The following is a 25,317-nucleotide window of genomic DNA, read 5'->3' as shown; positions in this document are numbered from 1 at the left end:
CTCTCTCTCGCTCTCTCTCTCTCTGTCTCACACACAGATAATAGTTCTGTAGCTCTTTCTCTCTCTGTCTCGCACAGATAATAGTTCTGTCTCTCTATGTCTCACACAGATAATAATTCTCTCTCTCTCTCTCTCTCTCTCTCTCTCTCTCTCTCTCTCTCACACACACACACACACAGATAATAGTTCTGTCTCTCTCTCACACAAACACACAAAGATAATAGTTCTCGCTCTCTCTCTCCATTTCAGACACACACATCGTTCTGGGCATTGAGAGTTCTGGTAAACTGGGATGTGATGATGTTGTCACTTCACCTCTCTTTTGTCTCTCTAGTTTGTTGACTGAGAGCGGCGGAGTGTTGATCATGCCTGTGGTTCCTTTTAGTTGTGCTGCCACAGCTACATCTGCCAAAGTCCATCTTTGCACATCATAGTTTCCTACTTTACACACCCTCTACCTGGACATGTCTAATAATCTAGTCTCTCTGTCTGCTGAGGTTCACCTACCCCTGATGTCATGACGTTACTGTCTCAGCTGCCATGGCTAATCCCAAAACCCCATGATGCCCCCTGTTGTAGCCCCCCACACCTCCACCCCACACAGCTACTTCCCCGCTGCCCTTCATGGATGATCTCATACAGGAAGAGTTTCGGTCATGTGCACACCGTCGGGACCAGACAAGGACTTCTAGAAAACCACACTAGACATTAATTGCTTATTGTTCCATATTTCTTTATTTATTTTTCTCCATCTCACTACTTATTCTGCTCCTTATTGTCTATATTCTTACTACTGTAATGTCCGTTATTGTCCAGAGGACCCCACCAGTTTACAGCCCACCAGAACCAGTGCACCGAGGACACTGTCAGCACTGACATCCACAGGGTCTCTCACACATCTGGAGGACATGGACAGTTATGTTCCAGTGCTGTTCACTGATTACAGCTCAGCAGTCAACACAGTCACCCCAACCAAACTGACTGAAACACTCACCACTGGACTCACACCCTCCTTCTGTAAATGGGGCTGAACTTTCTAACAGACAGAATCAGTCAGTCAGAACTGGCAATGTACATCCAGCACAAGGACTGAGAACACTGGGACCCCCCAGGACTGTGTGGCCACCCAGTATAACACCAGCATCATCAAACTGGTTTGACTGATCACTGGATGAGACAGCATACAGGAGGGAGGTGACAGATATGGTGACATGGTGTCATGACAACAATCTCTCCCTGAATGCAGACAAGACCAAGATGATTGTTGACCCAAGGAGGAAGGAGAAGCAACAGCACACACCACTACAGACAGGAGAGATGGAGGTGAACTCCTTCACCTTCCTGGAGTTCACATCAGTGAGGACCTCACCTGGACCTACAACACACCCCACATCAGTGAGGACATCACCTGGTCCTACAACACACACACCCCACATCAGTGAGGACCTCACCTGGACCTACAACACACACACCCCACATCAGTGAGGACCTCACCTGGACCTACAACACACACACCCCACATCAGTGAAGACCTCACCTGGACCTACAACACACACCCCACATCAGTGAGGACCTCACCTGGACCTACAACACACACACACCACATCAGTGAGGACCTCACCTGGACCTACAACACACACACACCACATCAGTGAGGACCTCACCTGGACCTACAACACACACACCCCACATCAGTGAGGACCTCACCTGGACCTACAACACACACCCCACATCAGTGAGGACCTCACCTGGACCTACAACAAACACCACACCATAAAGAAATCCCAACAGTATCTGCTGTGTCCTCTGTTTATGTACGATACCCAGCATGACCTGCAGGTTAACACTCTCCTGACATCAGAACTCTGAAAATGTTCAGCTCTTGTTCACAGTTTTATTGACAACAGGAGGAAACGTGAAACTGAATCACATGAAAGACAAATCAACAACAAGCCAGCCACAACAAGTACCGATATACACAAAACACAATGCAGCAAACTTCACAGAGAATAACATTATCCACCAAATAATGATCTGTGATTACAAATAACAATACAATAAACTACACACAACCACAATGTTTTCAAAAGGTATGAGATGTACGCAGACAACTGCATTAGCACGGCTATAATAACTACAATAACTATAATAACTACAATAACTAGAACTCTTGGAGTTGTATTCTCTCACTCTACGATCGCTACACACAGAAACCGACTCGCTGCTACTGACACCCTGTGGTTCATAAATGAATTACAACTAACCTCAAAAAATGGAACAGAGTTTATAAACTCCTGACAGAACAGCATCTGTACTTCCTGAGGAGGCTGAGGAAATGTAGCATGTCAACTAAAACTCAGCAGTTCCTACAGGAGAATGATGGAGAGTGAATTCCACAGTATGATATGGGAACGGCACTACTCAGGAATGGAAGACTCAGTTTTCAGTATTTTCTCATTCTCACTCTTTCATAAACACACACAGACACCAACACAGAAACACATACGCACGCACACACACACACACACACACACACACACACCCACACACATACACGTAAGCACACACAAACAAACCCACATACGCATGCACACACTAACGTTCCATACCTGAGAGTGTCCAGTCTGCAGTGGGGATCCTCCAGTCTAGCAGAGAGCAGCTTCACTCCTGACTCTCCTGGGTGGTTGTACGTCAGGTCCAGTTCTTTCAGGTGGGAGGGGTTTGACCTCAGAGCTGAAGCCAGAGAAGAACAGCCTTCCTCTGTGACCAAACAACCAGACAGTCTGCAGAAAGGAGGGAAACAGGTAGAGAGAGACAGAGAGTGAGATGCACTTCCAGAGCAGCCTGCATGGGGCAGCTAGAGAGGCTGGTAACTGTAGTGGAGGTTCCTCCACTCTCATCTCTCTCCGGCGTCCTCCATGGCAGATGGTTTTGTTCACTCTTCTCCAGATCGCTGCTGTCTGTGTTTATTTTTGCTCTTATTTTTATTCAGCCCTTCAGAACTCTAGTGCACTATTAACCTACATCAGAAGAACCCCAAAGCTGGACTTACACTGTGTGATTTCAGTGGTCTTATTAGACTGTTACATGTCAGACTGTATGAGATGATGCCAGTAAAATCTTGGCAGAATTCTACATCTGGCTGTGATAACAGGAGTAAAAACACTGTCACATTTCTGGACCTGTGACTCAGAGATAAAGTCTAAGAATCCTAAGCGATGCATACTTTTTTTGGAAGTTGCAAAGCTGATGCCAGACTTTCACAAGTGTCCTCAAGATTACAGATAGCTAGACTGCAAGTAGATACAACTGACAATACAATATAGTCTACAGTAGATACACTAAATATTACAATGTAAGTCACTCTGGATAAAAGCATCTGCCAAATGCTGTAAAAGTAAATATAAATGTACTCTTATGTGGTCATGGAACTGTCTTGGCTTTATAGGACATTTCTGAGAAATAGATATCCAAAATCAACCTGAATGAAACATGAATTCACCCAAAGGTATTATTATTTTAATAGGAGTTTATGAAAAATAGTAGAGTGAAATCTGTCCAAACTTACTCTGCTGATACTCTGCAAATTCAGTCTATACAAAATGAGTGCATTATTTTGCCTAAAGGTAGTTTGACTTTAATATGGATTTATGAAGACATTGTACAGTGAGTGTCCAAACTTACTCTGCTAATAGTCAAGGGCTTCTACTCACATGTGGTAGTGGAACTGTTTTTGCATTTTGTTAAAATTCAGAAAAATATGTAAAACTTCAATATAGATTTATTAATGATCTGGTGATGGCCAAGGGCCACCATTCAACTGGCAGTGGAATATTTCAGCCCTGGAGTTCTCCTGCCCTGCACATTTGCCACATTTCACTAGTGATGACCCCTGTTTCAGCTGGCAGTCAAGATCTATAATAACCTTCTGAGAAACATTATGTAGAAAAATCATTTTCCACAATGCTTATTAAGCTGTGTAAATATATTACCAATTGTGTTTAATGTAATTATGCAATTTAACTAGTTCAATCAAGTAAACTGTATTTTGTACTTTTAAATGTAGTAAACGTGCAAGTCCATCGAAGCTCTTAAAAATACAGCGAAATACCGTAAAATCGCGCATATAGGCGCATAATTTAAAGCGCGGACGACTTGACCGTGAATCGCTAAAGCGCGGATAGCGTGATCGCGGTTGTAACCTAGTAACCACCTGTAACCTAGTAACCACCTGTAACCTAGCTACAAGATTTAAATGTGTTTATACTGATGTAGGGGACCTGACTGATTAATACACAGCTGTAGTTCATGAACACCAGATGTTATAAATCACATCCCCGTCAAATCTCCCGTCACACCCGCACCCTCCTCCCTCCTGCTCTCAACTACGTGAAGATCCAACCGCATTTCTCCTAAAGACTTTAACTTGATTGTTGCAAAGACAAGAAGTCCAATCTTGCTTATTGACGGTTTGGTCAATTTGTTGAGACTGTTAGCTGGTTAGATATCTGTGCTGAACAGTAAACAACTAAACAAATCAACATAGCTAGACTTTCTTTGCTAACATTAGCTAGTTAGCTGTTAGCCATGAATGACGATCAGAGATTGAGTGAAAAACTCATACAGGCTTTGTCTGTCTGTCTTAGTCCATCTACTTTTACTTTTTGTCTGTCCCTTTCTGGTATTTTCCTTTTCTCTTGGAAATCACCATAGCAGCAAATATCCTCCGAATCCAGTTTGAGATTTTCTGTCATTTTCATGATCCACTACAGTTCTCTTCACCTCAGTAAGTTAAAACAGCTCCTCTGTTGCTAATGGCCACTGGAATGACGTCATTAAATATTCTGCTGCCCCGGCCGTCCTACCACATATGTGATTGGATAAAATTACTGTCACTCAAATTGAGAAACTTGTCTCTCATGTTCCTGTTACTGCTAGATACAAGTGCTTCTGGGATATTCATGTTATTACTACCTTTATTTTTTTTATTTTTTTTTAAATGGTACAATTTAAAACATTTGTGGAGTGTTTTTATTGTACCTTCTGACATTGTTTAATAGGTCAACATCGACTTCCTAAAAACACAAGGGCAACAATCACAAGGTTATTACTGTATTTCTAGACCAAACTGTTTTCTGCTGTTTCGTGTGCTCCCAGTTTTAGTTGAGAAAAATATTATGAACATTATCTTCACTACATATAATGGTGTTATACTGTTTCTGACCATTCTGGTGCCCTACACACACCCAAACACACCCTGCTGCTACCACACTACAGTTACAGTGAAACTACAAACGCTCCATAACTGCAGCCTGATAAGATTTAATAGACAGACTGAACACAGGCATGCTAATAGAACACAGATTTGTACCTTCAGTTTCCAGAGTTGGCTCTGTCCTAGTACAACTCCCCCAGGTCATTGTGCCAGTGTTGGGTAGTGTAGCCTATTGTGTGGCTGTGTGTATCAACATAAAATATTGTGGGTGTAGAAGATTATTGTACATTCACTGAGTGGATTTGAGCTTGTTACATCTACTACTGTATTTTCTTTTCCCTCTTCTGGTTTATGTTTAATGAAGACAGGTTTGGGGTGGAGCATGTGTTGGGTTTGGTTTTTATTCTGGCTTATACTCCCCATAGAGACAGATGGCATGTTTGTAGATCTCTATTACTTTTTTGTTATAATGGTTTGTGCTCAGAATAAAGTGTCTGTTGTGGTCTCTCCCGCTACACTGGCACATAACAGAGATGTATAAAGGTTGGTATCTCTCTCTAATCATCTGCAGCTGAAATAACCAGCAACTGAAGATGGCTGCCTCCAACACTCCTTTACCATTTATCAAACACCATAAGATAATACTGATGATTTTCTTCATAATTTGTGAACCCTAAAGATGGCCATGTTACTATATTGTATGGGATGTAGCTTGGACACATACTAAAACTGTAGCATAACCATTGTATTAGAGTGTTGCTATGAACAATGCATTAAATAAGAGTTTTACACATTTTTTCCTTTTTTTTTTTTTTTTTTTTTAACAGAACAGTGCCTTGACTCTCCCACTATTTGTATTTTATATAATTTCCCTGCAAAACACCTTCACTATTGTTTCTGAACTTCTGAGCCCTCCAGACATCTTAGGTTTTAACTATTTTCTGTGGTCAGTGTTTGTTCTCCTGTATGGAGGAAGCAGAAAGACAAGGAGCACAGCAAGGGGTCCAGGGAGGAGCACATTCTATCAGTGGTGGTCACACACAGATAATAGTTCTGCCTCTCTAACACACACAAATAGATCTGTCTGTCTCTCTCTCTCTATTTCACACACACACAAACTCACAGATAATAGTTCTGTCTCACACTTACAAATAATAGATCTGTATCTCTCTCTGTCTCTCTCTCTATTTCTCTCTCATACACACACACACATACACACAGATAATAGTTCTGTCTCTCTCTCTCTCTCATGCACACACACAGATAAAAGTTCTCTCTCCCCCTCTCTCAAACACACACACACACACACAAATAATAGTTCTGTCTCTCCCTCACACACACACACGTTTCAAATGAGGTGAAGCATTATAAACAGTAAATGAAACATACTTGTGTCAATCTGTGTAATAAATAAGATTTCAAACAGTAGTCATATTGGCCCTGAACTAAACAGTGTGAGGTCTGGTTTACTGTGTATAAACAGTACTCATATTGGCCCTGAACTAAACAGTGTGAGGTCTGGTTTACTGTGTATAAACAGTAGTCATATTGGTCCTGAACTAAACAGTGTGAGGTCTGGTGTACTGTGTATAAACAGTAGTCATATTGGTCCTGAACTAAACAGTGTGAGGTCTGGTTTACTGTGTATAAACAGTAGTCATATTGGCCCTGAACTAAACAGTGTGAGGTCTGGTTTACTGTGTATATACAGTAGTCATATTGGTCCTGAACTAAACAGTGTGAGGTCTGGTTTACTGTGTATAAACAGTAGTCATATTGGTCCTGAACTAAACAGTGTGAGGTCTGGTTTACTGTGTATAAACAGTAGTTATATTGGTCCTGAACTAAACAGTGTGAGGTCTGGTTTACTGTGTATAAACAGTAGTCATATTGGTCCTGAACTAAACAGTGTGAGGTCTGGTTTACTGTGTATAAACAGTAGTCATATTGGCCCTGAACTAAACAGTGTGAGGTCTGGTTTACTGTGTATAAACAGTAGTCATATTGGTCCTGAACTAAACAGTGTGAGGTCTGGTTTACTGTGTATAAACAGTAGTCATATTGGTCCTGAACTAAACAGTGTGAGGTCTGGTTTACTGTGTATATACAGTAGTCATATTGGTCCTGAACTAAACAGTGCGAGGTCTGGTTTACTGTGTATAAACAGTAGTTATATTGGTCCTGAACTAAACAGTACGAGGTCTGGTTTACTGTGTATATACAGTAGTCATATTGGTCCTGAACTAAACAGTGCGAGGTCTGGTTTACTGTGTATAAACAGTAGACATATTGGCCCAGAACTAAACAGTCTGATGTCTGGTTTACTGTGTATAAACAGTAGTCATATTGGCCCTGAACTAAACAGTGTGAGGTCTGGTTTACTATGTATAAACAGTAGTTATATTGGCCCTGAACCAAACGGTGTGAGGTCTGGTTTACTGTGTATAAACAGTAGTTATATTGGTCCTGAAATAAACAGTGTGGGGTCTGGTTTACTGTGTATAAACAGTAGTCATACTGGTCCTGAACTAAACAGTGTGAGGTCTGGTTTACTGTGTATAAACAGTAGTCATATTGGCCCTGAACTAAACAGTGCGAGATCTGGTTTACTGTGTATAAACAGTAGTCATATTGGTCCTGAACTAAACAGTGTGAGGTCTGGTTTACTGTGTATATACAGTAGTCATATTGGTCCTGAACTAAACAGTGCGAGGTCTGGTTTACTGTGTATAAACAGTAGTTATATTGGTCCTGAACTAAACAGTGCGAGGTCTGGTTTACTGTGTACATACAGTAGTCATATTGGCCCTGAACTAAACAGTGCGAGGTCTGGTTTACTGTGTATAAACAGTAGACATATTGGCCCAGAACTAAACAGTGTGAGGTCTGGTTTACTGTGTATAAACAGTAGTCATATTGGCCCTGAACTAAACAGTGTGAGGTCTGGTTTACTGTGTATATACAGTAGTCATATTGGCCCTGAACTAAACAGTGTGAGGTCTGGTTTACTATGTATAAACAGTAGTCATATTGGCCCTGAACTAAACAGTGTGAGGTCTGGTTTACTGTGTATAAACAGTAGTTATATTGGTCCTGAAATAAACAGTGTGGGGTCTGGTTTACTGTGTATAAACAGTAGTCATACTGGCTCTGAACTAAACAGTGTGAGGTCTGGTTTACTGTGTATATACAATAGTTATATTGGTCCTGAACTAAACAGTGTGAGGTCTGGTTTACTGTGTATATACAGTAGTTATATTGGTCCTGAACTAAACAGAGTGAGGTCTGGTTTAATTCTGTGTGTGGTTATATTTCTACATGTAGTTATATTGCTACATTTGGTTATAATTCTACATGTGATTATAATTCTATGTGTGGTTATATTTCTACGTTTGGTTATAATTCTCACTTTAACTGAATTATGTAGTATCAAATGATGAATTATGGGTGCAGAAATGTGTGATCTAAAGTTCTGATGTAATACAAAACACCACACATGCTATGCACCACACACACACACACACACTCACACACACACACACACACACACACTTCACTCCTTCTCTCCTCCTAATCTCCTGATTACTGTGTCTTGTGTGTCTTTCTTTCTCTCTTGTAATTAAGTCCACAGGTTCACTCGTCCAGTGCTGAACATTGTTCCTCACTACTGTGTTCAGATGTCCGGAGTTTACTGTCAGCTTTCTGCTCAGTTTCTCTCTTTGCTGACTCCAGGTCTTCTACCATCACTGTTCTATTTTAGTTTGATGTCTCTGGCTTGATGAAAAAATTAGCAGCCAACATTCACTCCTAAGTCAAGCTAATATGATGTTAGCGTGAGGTATCTAGGAGTAGTAACCAACAATACACTGTAACTTGGCAAGCTTAAGGTTAATAATATTAGCCAGCTACATGTTTCATAAAAACACCCGTGGAGAGAGATCACAGGTTTATTTTAAGGAATAACCAATAAACCTTTCAGTTCTATTGAATGAATATTAACTTGTTGCGTTCTTTCCTCCAGCACGGCTGTCAGTTCAGCTCATCTCAACATGCGTTGAACACACGGTGTAAATCATAATGAGAACAGGGTCTCCCACCCAAAAACACAAGGGAATCGTGTGATTGTAAAAGTGTCCTATAATGTGTCCAGAACCTCAATGGTTCAGCTTTAAATGTTTTAATTAAGATTTTAAGGGCTTTTATTTGCAGAGAGATTAGAATGACTGATGTTTACAGTGTTTCCATACATAAACTAGATAAAATCACTCAGTGAAAATCTTACATTAGAACACTTCATTTTACAACACAGCTGTTGGAGTTTCTGAATATATTCATCCTGTAAGACATTTTACAAAATTTCTGCTCTCAGGCAACCAAAAATGCAGCTTGTGGACAAAATGCCAAAGCGCCTAGTTGAAGCAGCATTGTAATAAATACACCTGTACGTGTGGACAAGGACTCATCTGGGTCTCCTCTTTACAATGTTATATTTCTCTTCTAGACTTGAAAATCTGCTCATGCAGCACAAATGTAACTCTTTGTCTCCACAGTGTGGTCATTTAATGAAATGCAGTGAGGTTTCAACAGAAAACTATATTTAGAAATATTTAAAGAAGAGAACTTTATAATATAATATAAAAGTGTACATTTCCTTGCATTGCCTTGCCTTGCAATGTTTGTTTAATACTGTACTATAAGGGAGTTGACACTGACCCTTTTAAAATGGCTCTTTATTTACATTCAAATGTAAGTCACAGAAACTCACCTGAGAATCTCCAGTTTAAAGTGTGAACACTTCAGTCCAGCACAGAGCTGCTCCACTCCTGAATTCTGCAGGTCATTATTATTCATCTCCAGCTCTCTCAGTGAGTTTTCTGTTTGTAGAACTGATGTGAGAGATTTGCAAGACTCTTCATTGAGACCACAGCCAGATAGTCTATAAAAGAGTAAATACAGTAAATAATGTAGTTCAGTCAGAGGATGATGAATTAAAAGATCTGAACTACTAATAAAAATTTAAAGAAGAGCTTGAAAGGTCTGGAACACACTGATACATTTTCAGCCTTTTAATATTTCAAACACAGTAACATTTCAACACTACTGTGTCTTCATCAAAGACAAAATGGACAAAGACATGACAAATAACATTCATTAGCAACCTAAGACAGGTGACCAAATAATGGACGGTTGGTTTATAAGTCAGTGAATGGCAGTTACCATAATCAGAGTCCCAATATCAAAATATCCCACCCCTAACACCATAACAGGAAACAGAACAACATAGATCTCATTCAATGTTTAACAAATACAAATACACTAATATACAAGCAGAAAATATTGTTGGAAGACATGCAGAGTAGTGATTATGGAGGAATAAGCACTGCAGTAATGATTATGGAGGAATAAACACTGCAGTATTGATTATGGAGGAATAAACAGTGCAGTATTGATAATGTTGGAATGAACATTGCAGTAGTGATTATGGAGGAATAAACACCACAGTATTCATTATGGTGGAATAATCACTGTATTGTTTATCATGGAGAAATAAACACTGCAGCAGTGATTATGGAGGAATGAACACTGCAGTAGAGATTATGGAGGAATAAACACTGCAGTATTGATTATGGAGGAATAAACACTGCAGTAGTGATTATGGAGGAATAAACACTGCAGTATTGTTTATGTTGGAATGAACATCGCAATAGTGATTTTAGAGGAATAATCACTGTAGTATTTATTATGGAGGAATAAACACTGCAGTAGTGACTATGGAGTAATGAATACTGTAGTATTGATTATGAAGGAATTAATATTGCAGTAGTGATTATGGAGGAATAAACACCACTATTGTTTATGGTGGAATGTTCACTGTAGTATTTCTTATGGAGAAATAAACACTGCAGGAGTGATTATGTAGAAATAAACACTGCAGTTGTGACTATGGAATAATGAACACTGCAGTATTGATTATGGAGGAATGAACATTGCAGTAATGAATATTAGTGTATGAGCACTGCAGTAGTAATGATGGTAGGATGAGCACTGCAATAGTGATTATGGAGGAATGAACACTGCCGTATTGATTGGACAGAATGCAGACAGCATAATCTTTTACTAGTGTTTACATTCCTGTGGTCACATTATGAGTCAGTGATCATGAAACATTCTCCTCTGCCTTTGCTTTTCCCATTGAGGTCCTGAGTTCTGTCTGTGTGGTGCACCGAGAATCCTGGAGACTTAATAGCTGTGTGAGGGTCCCCATCAGTCCATCAGGTGTGTGTGAGGCAGACCCCATCAGTCAGTCAGGAGTGTGAGGCAGACCCCATCAGTCAGTCAGGTATGTGCGAGGCAGATCCCATCAGTCAGTCAGGTGTGTGAGAAGTAGACCCCAGTCAGTCAGTCAGTCAGTCAGTCAGTCAGGCTGCTCTATCGCTTCCTCGCTCTCTTTCACACACACACACACACACACACACACACACACACACACACACACACACACACACACACACACACACACACACACACACAATACTTTGGTCTCTCACAATACTTTCTGTCTCTCTCTCTCTCGTACACACACACACACACACACACAAATAATAGATCTGTCTGTCAGTCTCACTTACTCTCTCTCTCTCACTCACACACACACACACACACACACACACACACAGAATACTTCTGTCTTTCTCTCTCACACACACAAAATAGATCTGTTTGAATCTTTCTGTCTCTTTCTCTCTGATGCACACAAACACCTAATAGTTCTGTCTCTCTCTCACTCTCTTTCACACACACACACATACACACACACACACACACACACACACACACACACACACACACACACTACTTCTGTCTCTCTCTCACAGACAAAAAATAGATCTGCCTCTTTCTCTCTGTCTCTCTCTATTTCAGACACACACACACACACACACACACACACACACACAAATAATAGTTCTGTCTCTCTCTATTTCTCACACACACACACACACACACACACACACACACACACAGATAATAGTTCTGTCTCTCTCACACATACAAATAATAGATCTCTCTCTCTCTCTCTATTTCACCCCCACACACACGAACACACAATAGATCTGTATGTCTCTTTCTCTATTTCAGAGACACACACACAGATAATAATTCTGCTGCTCTCTCGCTTCCTCGCTCTCTTTCACACACACACACACACACACACACACACACACACACACACACACACACACACACACACACACACACACACACACACACACACACTTCACTCCTTCTCTCCTCCTAATCTCCTGATTACTGTGTCTTGTTTGTCTCTTTCTTTCTCTCTTGTAATTAAGTCCACAGGTTCACTCGTCCAGTGCTGAACATTGTTCCTCACTACTGTGTTCAGATGTCCTGAGTTTACTGTCAGCTGTCTGCTCAGCTTCTCTCTCTGCTGACTCCATGTCTTCTACCATCACTGTTCTATTTTTGTTTGATGTCTCTGGCTTGATGAAAAAATTAGCAGCCAACATTCACTCCTAAGTCAAGCTAATATGATGTTAGCGTGAGGTATCTAGGAGTAGTAACCAGCAATATACTGTAACTTGGCAAGCTTAAGGTTACTAATATTAGCCAGCTACATGTTTCATAAAAACCCTCGTGGAGAGAGATCACAGGTTTAACTTAAGTAATAACCAATAAACCTTTCAGTTCTATTGAATGAATATTAACTTGTTGCTTTCTTTCCTCCAGCATGGCTGTCAGTTCAGGTCACCTCAACATGTGTTGAACACATGGTGTAAATCATAATGAGAACAGGGTCTCCCACCCAAAAACACAAGGGAATCATGCGTGATTGTAAAAGTGTCCTGTAATGTGTCTAGAACCTCAATGGTTCAGCTATAAATGTTTTCATTAAGACTTTAAGGGCTTTTATTTGCAGAGAGATTAGAATGACTGATGTTTACAGTGTTTCCATACATAAACTAGATAAAATCATTCAGTGAAAATCTTACATTAGAACACTTCATTTTACAACACTGTTGTTGGAGTTTATGAATATATTCATCCTGTAAGACATTTTGCTAAATTTCTGCACTCAGGTGAACAAAAATGCAGCTTGTGGACAAAATGCCAAAGTGCCTAGTTGAAGCAGCATTGTAATAAACACACCTGTACATGTGGACAAGGACTCATCTGTGTCTTCTCTTTACAATGTTATATTTCTCTTCTAGACTTGAATATCTGCTCATGCATCACAAATGTAACTTTTTGTCTCCACACTGTGTTCATTTAATGAAATGCAGTGAGGTTTCAACAGAAAACTATATTTAGAAATATTTAACAAAGAAAACTTTATAATAAGTGTAAATGTCCTTGCATTGCCTTGCCTGGCAATGTTTGTTTAATACTGTACTATAAGGGAGTTGACACTGACCTTTTTAAAATGGCTCTTTATTTACATTCAAAAATAGTCACAGAAACTCACCTGAGAATCTCCAGTTTACAGTGTGAACTCTTCAGTCCAGCACAGAGCTGCTCCACTCCTGAATTCTGCAGGTCATTATTATTCATCTCCAGCTCTCTCAGTGAGTTTTCTGTTTGTAGAACTGATGTGAGAGATTTGCAAGACCCTTCAGTGAGACCACAGCCAGATAGTCTGTAAAAGAGTAAATACAGTAAATAATGTAGTTCAGTCAGAGGATGATGAATTAAAAGATCTGAACTGCTAATAAAAATGTAAAGAAGAGTTTGAAAGGTCTGGAACACACTGATACATTTTCAGCCTTTTAATTTTACAAACACAACAACATTTAACACTACTGTGTCTTCATCAAAGACAAAATGGACAAAGACATGACAAATAACATTCATTAGCAACCTAAAACAGGTGAACAAATAATGGATGGTTGGTTCATAAGTCAGTGAAAGGCAGTTACCATAATCAGAGTCCAAATATCAAAATATCCCACCCCTAACACCATAACAGGAAACAGAACAACACAGATCTCATTCAATGTTTCACAAATACAAACACATTAATATACAAACAGAAAATATTGTTGGCAGACATGCAGACTAGTGATTATGGAGGAATAAACACTGCAGTATTGATTATGGAGGAATAAACACTGGAGTAGCGATTATGTTGGAATGAACACAGCAGTATTGATTTTAGAGGAATAATCACAGTAGTATTTATTATGGAGAAATAAACACTGCAGTAGTGAGTATGTAGAAATAAACACTGCAGTTTTGACTATGGAATAATGGACACTGCAGTTTTGTTTATGGAGGAATAAACATTGCAGTAGTGAATATTAGTGTATGAACACTGCAGTACTAATGATGGTGGGATGAACACTGCAGTAGTAATGATGGTGGGATGAACACTGCAGTAGTGATTGTGGAGGAATGGACAGAATGCAGAGAGCAGAATCTTTTACTAGTGTTTACATTCCTGTGCTCACACTAGGAGTCATTGATCATGAAACATTCTCCTCTGCCTTTGCTTTTCCCAGTGAGGTCCTGAGTTCTGTCTGTGTGGTGCACCGAGAATCCTGGAGGCTTAATAGCCGAGTCAAGGACCCCATCAGTCATTCAGGAGTGCGAGGCAGATCCCATCAGTCAGTCAGGAGTGTGAGAAGTAGACCCCAGTCAGTCAGTCAGTCAGTCAGTCAGTCAGTCAGTCAGTCAGTCAGGCTGCTCTATCGCTTCCTCGCTCTCTTTCACACACACACACACACACACACACACACACACACACACACACACACACACACACACAAATAATAGATCTGTCTGTCAGTCTCACTTACTCTCTCTCTCACTCACACACACACACACACACACACACACACACACACACACACACACACACACACACACAGAATACTTCTGTCTTTCTCTCTCACACACACAAAATAGATCTGTTTGAATCTTTCTCTCTCTTTCTCTCTGATGCACACAAACACCTAATAGTTCTGTCTCTCTCTCACTCTCTTTCACACACACACACATACACACACACACACACACACACCACACACACACACACACACCACACACACACACACACACACACACACACTACTTCTGTCTCTCTCTCACAGACAAAAAATAGATCTGCCTCTTTCTCTCTGTCTCTCTCTATTTCAGACACACACACACACACAAATAATAGTTCTGTCTCTCTCTATTTCTCACATGCACACAGACACACACACACACACACAAACACAGATAATAGTTCTCTCTGTCTCTCTCTCTCTCGCACAAACACACACAGACAGATAATAGTTCTCTCTCTCTACCACACACAGATAACAGTTGTCTCTCTCTCTCTCTCATACACACACACACACACACACTGACACACAGTCATTATATTTCTGTCTCTCTCTCTCACACACATACAAATAAAATTTCTGTCTCTCTCTCTCTCAAACACACACACACACACACACACACACACAGAGATAATAGTTCTGTCTCTCTCACACATACAAATAATAGATCTCTCTCTCTCTCTCTATTTCACCCCCACACACACGAACACACAATAGATCTGTATGTCTCTTTCTCTATTTCAGAGACACACACACAGATAATAATTCTGCTGCTCTCTCGCTTCCTCGCTCTCTTTCACACACACACACACACACACACACACACACACACACACACACACACACACACTTCACTCCTTCTCTCCTCCTAATCTCCTGATTACTGTGTCTTGTTTGTCTCTTTCTTTCTCTCTTGTAATTAAGTCCACAGGTTCACTCGTCCAGTGCTGAACATTATTCCTCACTACTGTGTTCAGATGTCCTGAGTTTACTGTCAGCTGTCTGCTCAGCTTCTCTCTCTGCTGACTCCATGTCTTCTACCATCACTGTTCTATTTTTGTTTGATGTCTCTGGCTTGATGAAAAAATTAGCAGCCAACATTCACTCCTAAGTCAAGCTAATATGATGTTAGCGTGAGGTATCTAGGAGTAGTAACCAGCAATATACTGTAACTTGGCAAGCTTAAGGTTACTAATATTAGCCAGCTACATGTTTCATAAAAACACCTGTGGAGAGAGATCACAGGTTTAACTTAAGTAATAACCAATAAACTTTTCAGTTCTATTGAATGAATATTAACTTGTTGCGTTCTTTCCTCCAGCATGGCTGTCAGTTCAGGTCACCTCAACATGTGTTGAACACATGGTGTAAATCATAATGAGAACAGGGTCTCCCACCCAAAAACACAAGGGAATCATGCGTGATTGTAAAGGTGTCCTGTAATGTGTCTAGAACCTCAATGGTTCAGCTTTAAATGTTTTCATTAAGACTTTAAGGGCTTTTATTTGCAGAGAGATTAGAATGACTGATGTTTACAGTGTTTCCATACATAAACTAGATAAAATCATTCAGTGAAAATCTTACATTAGAACACTTCATTTTACAACACTGTTGTTGGAGTTTATGAATATATTCATCCTGTAAGACATTTTGCTAAATTTCTGCACTCAGGTGAACAAAAATGCAGCTTGTGGACAAAATGCCAAAGTGCCTAGTTGAAGCAGCATTGTAATAAACACACCTGTACATGTGGACAAGGACTCATCTGTGTCTTCTCTTTACAATGTTATATTTCTCTTCTAGACTTGAATATCTGCTCATGCATCACAAATGTAACTTTTTGTCTCCACAGTGTGTTCATTTAATGAAATGCAGTGAGGTTTCAACAGAAAACTATATTTAGAAATATTTAACAAAGAAAACTTTATAATAAGTGTAAATGTCCTTGCATTGCCTTGCCTGGCAATGTTTGTTTAATACTGTACTATAAGGGAGTTGACACTGACCTTTTTAAAATGGCTCTTTATTTACATTCAAAAATATTCACAGAAACTCACCTGAGAATCTCCAGTTTACAGTGTGAACTCTTCAGTCCAGCACAGAGCTGCTCCACTCCTGAATTCTGCAGGTCATTATTATTCATCTCCAGCTCTCTCAGTGAGTTTTCTGTTTGTAGAACTGATGTGAGAGATTTGCAAGACTCTTCATTGAGACCACAGCCAGATAGTCTGTAAAAGAGTAAATACAGTAAATAATGTAGTTCAGTCAGAGGATGATGAATTAAAAGATCTGAACTACTAATAAAAATTTAAAGAAGAGCTTGAAAGGTCTGGAACACACTGATACATTTTCAGCCTTTTAATATTTCAAACACAGTAACATTTCAACACTACTGTGTCTTCATCAAAGACAAAATGGACAAAGACATGACAAATAACATTCATTAGCAACCTAAGACAGGTGACCAAATAATGGACGGTTGGTTTATAAGTCAGTGAATGGCAGTTACCATAATCAGAGTCCCAATATCAAAATATCCCACCCCTAACACCATAACAGGAAACAGAACAACATAGATCTCATTCAATGTTTAACAAATACAAATACACTAATATACAAGCAGAAAATATTGTTGGAAGACATGCAGAGTAGTGATTATGGAGGAATAAGCACTGCAGTAATGATTATGGAGGAATAAACACTGCAGTATTGATTATGGAGGAATAAACAGTGCAGTATTGATAATGTTGGAATGAACATTGCAGTAGTGATTATGGAGGAATAAACACCACAGTATTCATTATGGTGGAATAATCACTGTATTGTTTATCATGGAGAAATAAACACTGCAGCAGTGATTATGGAGGAATGAACACTGCAGTAGAGATTATGGAGGAATAAACACTGCAGTATTGATTATGGAGGAATAAACACTGCAGTAGTGATTATGGAGGAATAAACACTGCAGTATTGTTTATGTTGGAATGAACATCGCAATAGTGATTTTAGAGGAATAATCACTGTAGTATTTATTATGGAGGAATAAACACTGCAGTAGTGACTATGGAGTAATGAATACTGTAGTATTGATTATGAAGGAATTAATATTGCAGTAGTGATTATGGAGGAATAAACACCACTATTGTTTATGGTGGAATGTTCACTGTAGTATTTCTTATGGAGAAATAAACACTGCAGGAGTGATTATGTAGAAATAAACACTGCAGTTGCGACTATGGAATAATGAACACTGCAGTATTGATTATGGAGGAATGAACATTGCAGTAATGAATATTAGTGTATGAGCACTGCAGTAGTAATGATGGTAGGATGAGCACTGCAATAGTGATTATGGAGGAATGAACACTGCCGTATTGATTGGACAGAATGCAGACAGCATAATCTTTTACTAGTGTTTACATTCCTGTGGTCACATTATGAGTCAGTGATCATGAAACATTCTCCTCTGCCTTTGCTTTTCCCATTGAGGTCCTGAGTTCTGTCTGTGTGGTGCACCGAGAATCCTGGAGACTTAATAGCTGTGTGAGGGTCCCCATCAGTCCATCAGGTGTGTGTGAGGCAGACCCCATCAGTCAGTCAGGAGTGTGAGGCAGACCCCATCAGTCAGTCAGGTATGTGCGAGGCAGATCCCATCAGTCAGTCAGGTGTGTGAGAAGTAGACCCCAGTCAGTCAGTCAGTCAGTCAGTCAGTCAGGCTGCTCTATCGCTTCCTCGCTCTCTTTCACACACACACACACACACACACACACACACACACACACACACACACACACACACACACACACACACACACACACACAATACTTTGGTCTCTCACAATACTTTCTGTCTCTCTCTCTCTCGTACACACACACACACACACACACAAATAATAGATCTGTCTGTCAGTCTCACTTACTCTCTCTCTCTCACTCACACACACACACACACACACACACACACACAGAATACTTCTGTCTTTCTCTCTCACACACACAAAATAGATCTGTTTGAATCTTTCTGTCTCTTTCTCTCTGATGCACACAAACACCTAATAGTTCTGTCTCTCTCTCACTCTCTTTCACACACACACACACACACACACACACACACACACACACACACACACACACACACACACACTACTTCTGTCTCTCTCTCACAGACAAAAAATAGATCTGCCTCTTTCTCTCTGTCTCTCTCTATTTCAGACACACACACACACACACACACACACACACACACAAATAATAGTTCTGTCTCTCTCTATTTCTCACACACACACACACACACACACACACACACACACACAGATAATAGTTCTGTCTCTCTCACACATACAAATAATAGATCTCTCTCTCTCTCTCTATTTCACCCCCACACACACGAACACACAATAGATCTGTATGTCTCTTTCTCTATTTCAGAGACACACACACAGATAATAATTCTGCTGCTCTCTCGCTTCCTCGCTCTCTTTCACACACACACACACACACACACACACACACACACACACACACACACACACACACACACACACACACACACACACACACACACACTTCACTCCTTCTCTCCTCCTAATCTCCTGATTACTGTGTCTTGTTTGTCTCTTTCTTTCTCTCTTGTAATTAAGTCCACAGGTTCACTCGTCCAGTGCTGAACATTGTTCCTCACTACTGTGTTCAGATGTCCTGAGTTTACTGTCAGCTGTCTGCTCAGCTTCTCTCTCTGCTGACTCCATGTCTTCTACCATCACTGTTCTATTTTTGTTTGATGTCTCTGGCTTGATGAAAAAATTAGCAGCCAACATTCACTCCTAAGTCAAGCTAATATGATGTTAGCGTGAGGTATCTAGGAGTAGTAACCAGCAATATACTGTAACTTGGCAAGCTTAAGGTTACTAATATTAGCCAGCTACATGTTTCATAAAAACCCTCGTGGAGAGAGATCACAGGTTTAACTTAAGTAATAACCAATAAACCTTTCAGTTCTATTGAATGAATATTAACTTGTTGCTTTCTTTCCTCCAGCATGGCTGTCAGTTCAGGTCACCTCAACATGTGTTGAACACATGGTGTAAATCATAATGAGAACAGGGTCTCCCACCCAAAAACACAAGGGAATCATGCGTGATTGTAAAAGTGTCCTGTAATGTGTCTAGAACCTCAATGGTTCAGCTATAAATGTTTTCATTAAGACTTTAAGGGCTTTTATTTGCAGAGAGATTAGAATGACTGATGTTTACAGTGTTTCCATACATAAACTAGATAAAATCATTCAGTGAAAATCTTACATTAGAACACTTCATTTTACAACACTGTTGTTGGAGTTTATGAATATATTCATCCTGTAAGACATTTTGCTAAATTTCTGCACTCAGGTGAACAAAAATGCAGCTTGTGGACAAAATGCCAAAGTGCCTAGTTGAAGCAGCATTGTAATAAACACACCTGTACATGTGGACAAGGACTCATCTGTGTCTTCTCTTTACAATGTTATATTTCTCTTCTAGACTTGAATATCTGCTCATGCATCACAAATGTAACTTTTTGTCTCCACACTGTGTTCATTTAATGAAATGCAGTGAGGTTTCAACAGAAAACTATATTTAGAAATATTTAACAAAGAAAACTTTATAATAAGTGTAAATGTCCTTGCATTGCCTTGCCTGGCAATGTTTGTTTAATACTGTACTATAAGGGAGTTGACACTGACCTTTTTAAAATGGCTCTTTATTTACATTCAAAAATAGTCACAGAAACTCACCTGAGAATCTCCAGTTTACAGTGTGAACTCTTCAGTCCAGCACAGAGCTGCTCCACTCCTGAATTCTGCAGGTCATTATTATTCATCTCCAGCTCTCTCAGTGAGTTTTCTGTTTGTAGAACTGATGTGAGAGATTTGCAAGACCCTTCAGTGAGACCACAGCCAGATAGTCTGTAAAAGAGTAAATACAGTAAATAATGTAGTTCAGTCAGAGGATGATGAATTAAAAGATCTGAACTGCTAATAAAAATGTAAAGAAGAGTTTGAAAGGTCTGGAACACACTGATACATTTTCAGCCTTTTAATTTTACAAACACAACAACATTTAACACTACTGTGTCTTCATCAAAGACAAAATGGACAAAGACATGACAAATAACATTCATTAGCAACCTAAAACAGGTGAACAAATAATGGATGGTTGGTTCATAAGTCAGTGAAAGGCAGTTACCATAATCAGAGTCCAAATATCAAAATATCCCACCCCTAACACCATAACAGGAAACAGAACAACACAGATCTCATTCAATGTTTCACAAATACAAACACATTAATATACAAACAGAAAATATTGTTGGCAGACATGCAGACTAGTGATTATGGAGGAATAAACACTGCAGTATTGATTATGGAGGAATAAACACTGGAGTAGCGATTATGTTGGAATGAACACAGCAGTATTGATTTTAGAGGAATAATCACAGTAGTATTTATTATGGAGAAATAAACACTGCAGTAGTGAGTATGTAGAAATAAACACTGCAGTTTTGACTATGGAATAATGGACACTGCAGTTTTGTTTATGGAGGAATAAACATTGCAGTAGTGAATATTAGTGTATGAACACTGCAGTACTAATGATGGTGGGATGAACACTGCAGTAGTAATGATGGTGGGATGAACACTGCAGTAGTGATTGTGGAGGAATGGACAGAATGCAGAGAGCAGAATCTTTTACTAGTGTTTACATTCCTGTGCTCACACTAGGAGTCATTGATCATGAAACATTCTCCTCTGCCTTTGCTTTTCCCAGTGAGGTCCTGAGTTCTGTCTGTGTGGTGCACCGAGAATCCTGGAGGCTTAATAGCCGAGTCAAGGACCCCATCAGTCATTCAGGAGTGCGAGGCAGATCCCATCAGTCAGTCAGGAGTGTGAGAAGTAGACCCCAGTCAGTCAGTCAGTCAGTCAGTCAGTCAGTCAGTCAGTCAGGCTGCTCTATCGCTTCCTCGCTCTCTTTCACACACACACACACACACACACACACACACACACACACACACACACACACACAAATAATAGATCTGTCTGTCAGTCTCACTTACTCTCTCTCTCTCACTCACACACACACACACACACACACACACACACACACACACACACACACACACACACACACAGAATACTTCTGTCTTTCTCTCTCACACACACAAAATAGATCTGTTTGAATCTTTCTCTCTCTTTCTCTCTGATGCACACAAACACCTAATAGTTCTGTCTCTCTCTCACTCTCTTTCACACACACACACATACACACACACACACACACACACCACACACACACACACACACCACACACACACACACACACACACACACACTACTTCTGTCTCTCTCTCACAGACAAAAAATAGATCTGCCTCTTTCTCTCTGTCTCTCTCTATTTCAGACACACACACACACACAAATAATAGTTCTGTCTCTCTCTATTTCTCACATGCACACAGACACACACACACACACACACACAAACACAGATAATAGTTCTCTCTGTCTCTCTCTCTCTCGCACAAACACACACAGACAGATAATAGTTCTCTCTCTCTACCACACACAGATAACAGTTGTCTCTCTCTCTCTCTCATACACACACACACACACACACTGACACACAGTCATTATATTTCTGTCTCTCTCTCTCACACACATACAAATAAAATTTCTGTCTCTCTCTCTCTCAAACACACACACACACACACACACACACAGAGATAATAGTTCTGTCTCTCTCACACATACAAATAATAGATCTCTCTCTCTCTCTCTATTTCACCCCCACACACACGCACACACAATAGATCTGTATGTCTCTTTCTCTATTTCAGAGACACACACACAGATAATAATTCTGCTGCTCTCTCGCTTCCTCGCTCTCTTTCACACACACACACACACACACACACACACACACACACACACACACACACACACTTCACTCCTTCTCTCCTCCTAATCTCCTGATTACTGTGTCTTGTTTGTCTCTTTCTTTCTCTCTTGTAATTAAGTCCACAGGTTCACTCGTCCAGTGCTGAACATTATTCCTCACTACTGTGTTCAGATGTCCTGAGTTTACTGTCAGCTGTCTGCTCAGCTTCTCTCTCTGCTGACTCCATGTCTTCTACCATCACTGTTCTATTTTTGTTTGATGTCTCTGGCTTGATGAAAAAATTAGCAGCCAACATTCACTCCTAAGTCAAGCTAATATGATGTTAGCGTGAGGTATCTAGGAGTAGTAACCAGCAATATACTGTAACTTGGCAAGCTTAAGGTTACTAATATTAGCCAGCTACATGTTTCATAAAAACACCTGTGGAGAGAGATCACAGGTTTAACTTAAGTAATAACCAATAAACTTTTCAGTTCTATTGAATGAATATTAACTTGTTGCGTTCTTTCCTCCAGCATGGCTGTCAGTTCAGGTCACCTCAACATGTGTTGAACACATGGTGTAAATCATAATGAGAACAGGGTCTCCCACCCAAAAACACAAGGGAATCATGCGTGATTGTAAAGGTGTCCTGTAATGTGTCTAGAACCTCAATGGTTCAGCTTTAAATGTTTTCATTAAGACTTTAAGGGCTTTTATTTGCAGAGAGATTAGAATGACTGATGTTTACAGTGTTTCCATACATAAACTAGATAAAATCATTCAGTGAAAATCTTACATTAGAACACTTCATTTTACAACACTGTTGTTGGAGTTTATGAATATATTCATCCTGTAAGACATTTTGCTAAATTTCTGCACTCAGGTGAACAAAAATGCAGCTTGTGGACAAAATGCCAAAGTGCCTAGTTGAAGCAGCATTGTAATAAACACACCTGTACATGTGGACAAGGACTCATCTGTGTCTTCTCTTTACAATGTTATATTTCTCTTCTAGACTTGAATATCTGCTCATGCATCACAAATGTAACTTTTTGTCTCCACAGTGTGTTCATTTAATGAAATGCAGTGAGGTTTCAACAGAAAACTATATTTAGAAATATTTAACAAAGAAAACTTTATAATAAGTGTAAATGTCCTTGCATTGCCTTGCCTGGCAATGTTTGTTTAATACTGTACTATAAGGGAGTTGACACTGACCTTTTTAAAATGGCTCTTTATTTACATTCAAAAATATTCACAGAAACTCACCTGAGAATCTCCAGTTTACAGTGTGAACTCTTCAGTCCAGCACAGAGCTGCTCCACTCCTGAATTCTGCAGGTCATTATTATTCATCTCCAGCTCTCTCAGTGAGTTTTCTGTTTGTAGAACTGATGTGAGAGATTTGCAAGACCCTTCAGTGAGACCACAGCCAGATAGTCTGTAAAAGAGTAAATACAGTAAATAATGTAGTTCAGTCAGAGGATGATGAATTAAAAGATCTGAACTGCTAATAAAAATGTAAAGAAGAGTTTGAAAGGTCTGGAACACACTGATACATTTTCAGCCTTTTAATTTTACAAACACAACAACATTTAACACTACTGTGTCTTCATCAAAGACAAAATGGACAAAGACATGACAAATAACATTCATTAGCAACCTAAAACAGGTGAACAAATAATGGATGGTTGGTTCATAAGTCAGTGAAAGGCAGTTACCATAATCAGAGTCCAAATATCAAAATATCCCACCCCTAACACCATAACAGGAAACAGAACAACACAGATCTCATTCAATGTTTCACAAATACAAACACATTAATATACAAACAGAAAATATTGTTGGCAGACATGCAGACTAGTGATTATGGAGGAATAAACACTGCAGTATTGATTATGGAGGAATAAACACTGGAGTAGCGATTATGTTGGAATGAACACAGCAGTATTGATTTTAGAGGAATAATCACAGTAGTATTTATTATGGAGAAATAAACACTGCAGTAGTGATTATGTAGAAATAAACACTGCAGTTTTGACTATGGAATAATGGACACTGCAGTTTTGTTTATGGAGGAATAAACATTGCAGTAGTGAATATTAGTGTATGAACACTGCAGTACTAATGATGGTGGGATGAACACTGCAGTAGTAATGATGGTGGGATGAACACTGCAGTAGTGATTATGGAGGAATGGACAGAATGCAGAGAGCAGAATCTTTTACTAGTGTTTACATTCCTGTGCTCACACTAGGAGTCATTGATCATGAAACATTCTCCTCTGCCTTTGCATTTCCCAGTGAGGTCCTGAGTTCTGTCTGTGTGGTGCACCGAGAATCC

General features: G+C 39.7%; 1 protein-coding gene across 1 annotated transcript; it reads right to left on the bottom strand.

The window, feature by feature from the left end:
• Window positions 1–5,053: 5,053 nt before the first annotated feature.
• Window positions 5,054–24,410, bottom strand: LOC145659433 (ribonuclease inhibitor-like). Its single transcript, XM_081722083.1, has 6 exons — window positions 24,245–24,410; window positions 20,830–21,000; window positions 17,115–17,285; window positions 13,698–13,868; window positions 9,981–10,151; window positions 5,054–5,075 (listed from the first exon to the last, which is right to left on the bottom strand). Exons 1-6 carry the CDS (start codon window positions 24,328–24,330, stop codon window positions 5,054–5,056), a joined length of 792 nt encoding a protein of 263 aa, XP_081578209.1. The 5' UTR covers window positions 24,331–24,410.
• Window positions 24,411–25,317: the final 907 nt, after the last annotated feature.

This window comes from Electrophorus electricus, chromosome 1 (assembly GCF_041902795.1).
Source record: "Electrophorus electricus isolate QZ-2024a chromosome 1, ASM4190279v1, whole genome shotgun sequence".
Lineage (NCBI taxonomy): Eukaryota > Metazoa > Chordata > Actinopteri > Gymnotiformes > Gymnotidae > Electrophorus > Electrophorus electricus.
This window is presented reverse-complemented; position numbering and strand designations above follow the sequence as displayed.

Coding starts and splice junctions, on each gene's coding strand:
- LOC145659433 (XM_081722083.1), bottom strand. CDS start 24,330: ATGAATAATAATGACCTGCAGAATTCAGGAGTGGAGCAGCTCTGTGCT. Junction 17,286..20,829: donor TGTAAACTGGAGATTCTCAG/GTGAGTTTCTGT, acceptor ACTCTTTTACAG/ACTATCTGGCTGTGGTCTCA. Junction 5,076..9,980: donor TTTAAACTGGAGATTCTCAG/GTGAGTTTCTGT, acceptor TTGTGTTTTTAG/GAAGTCGATGTTGACCTATT.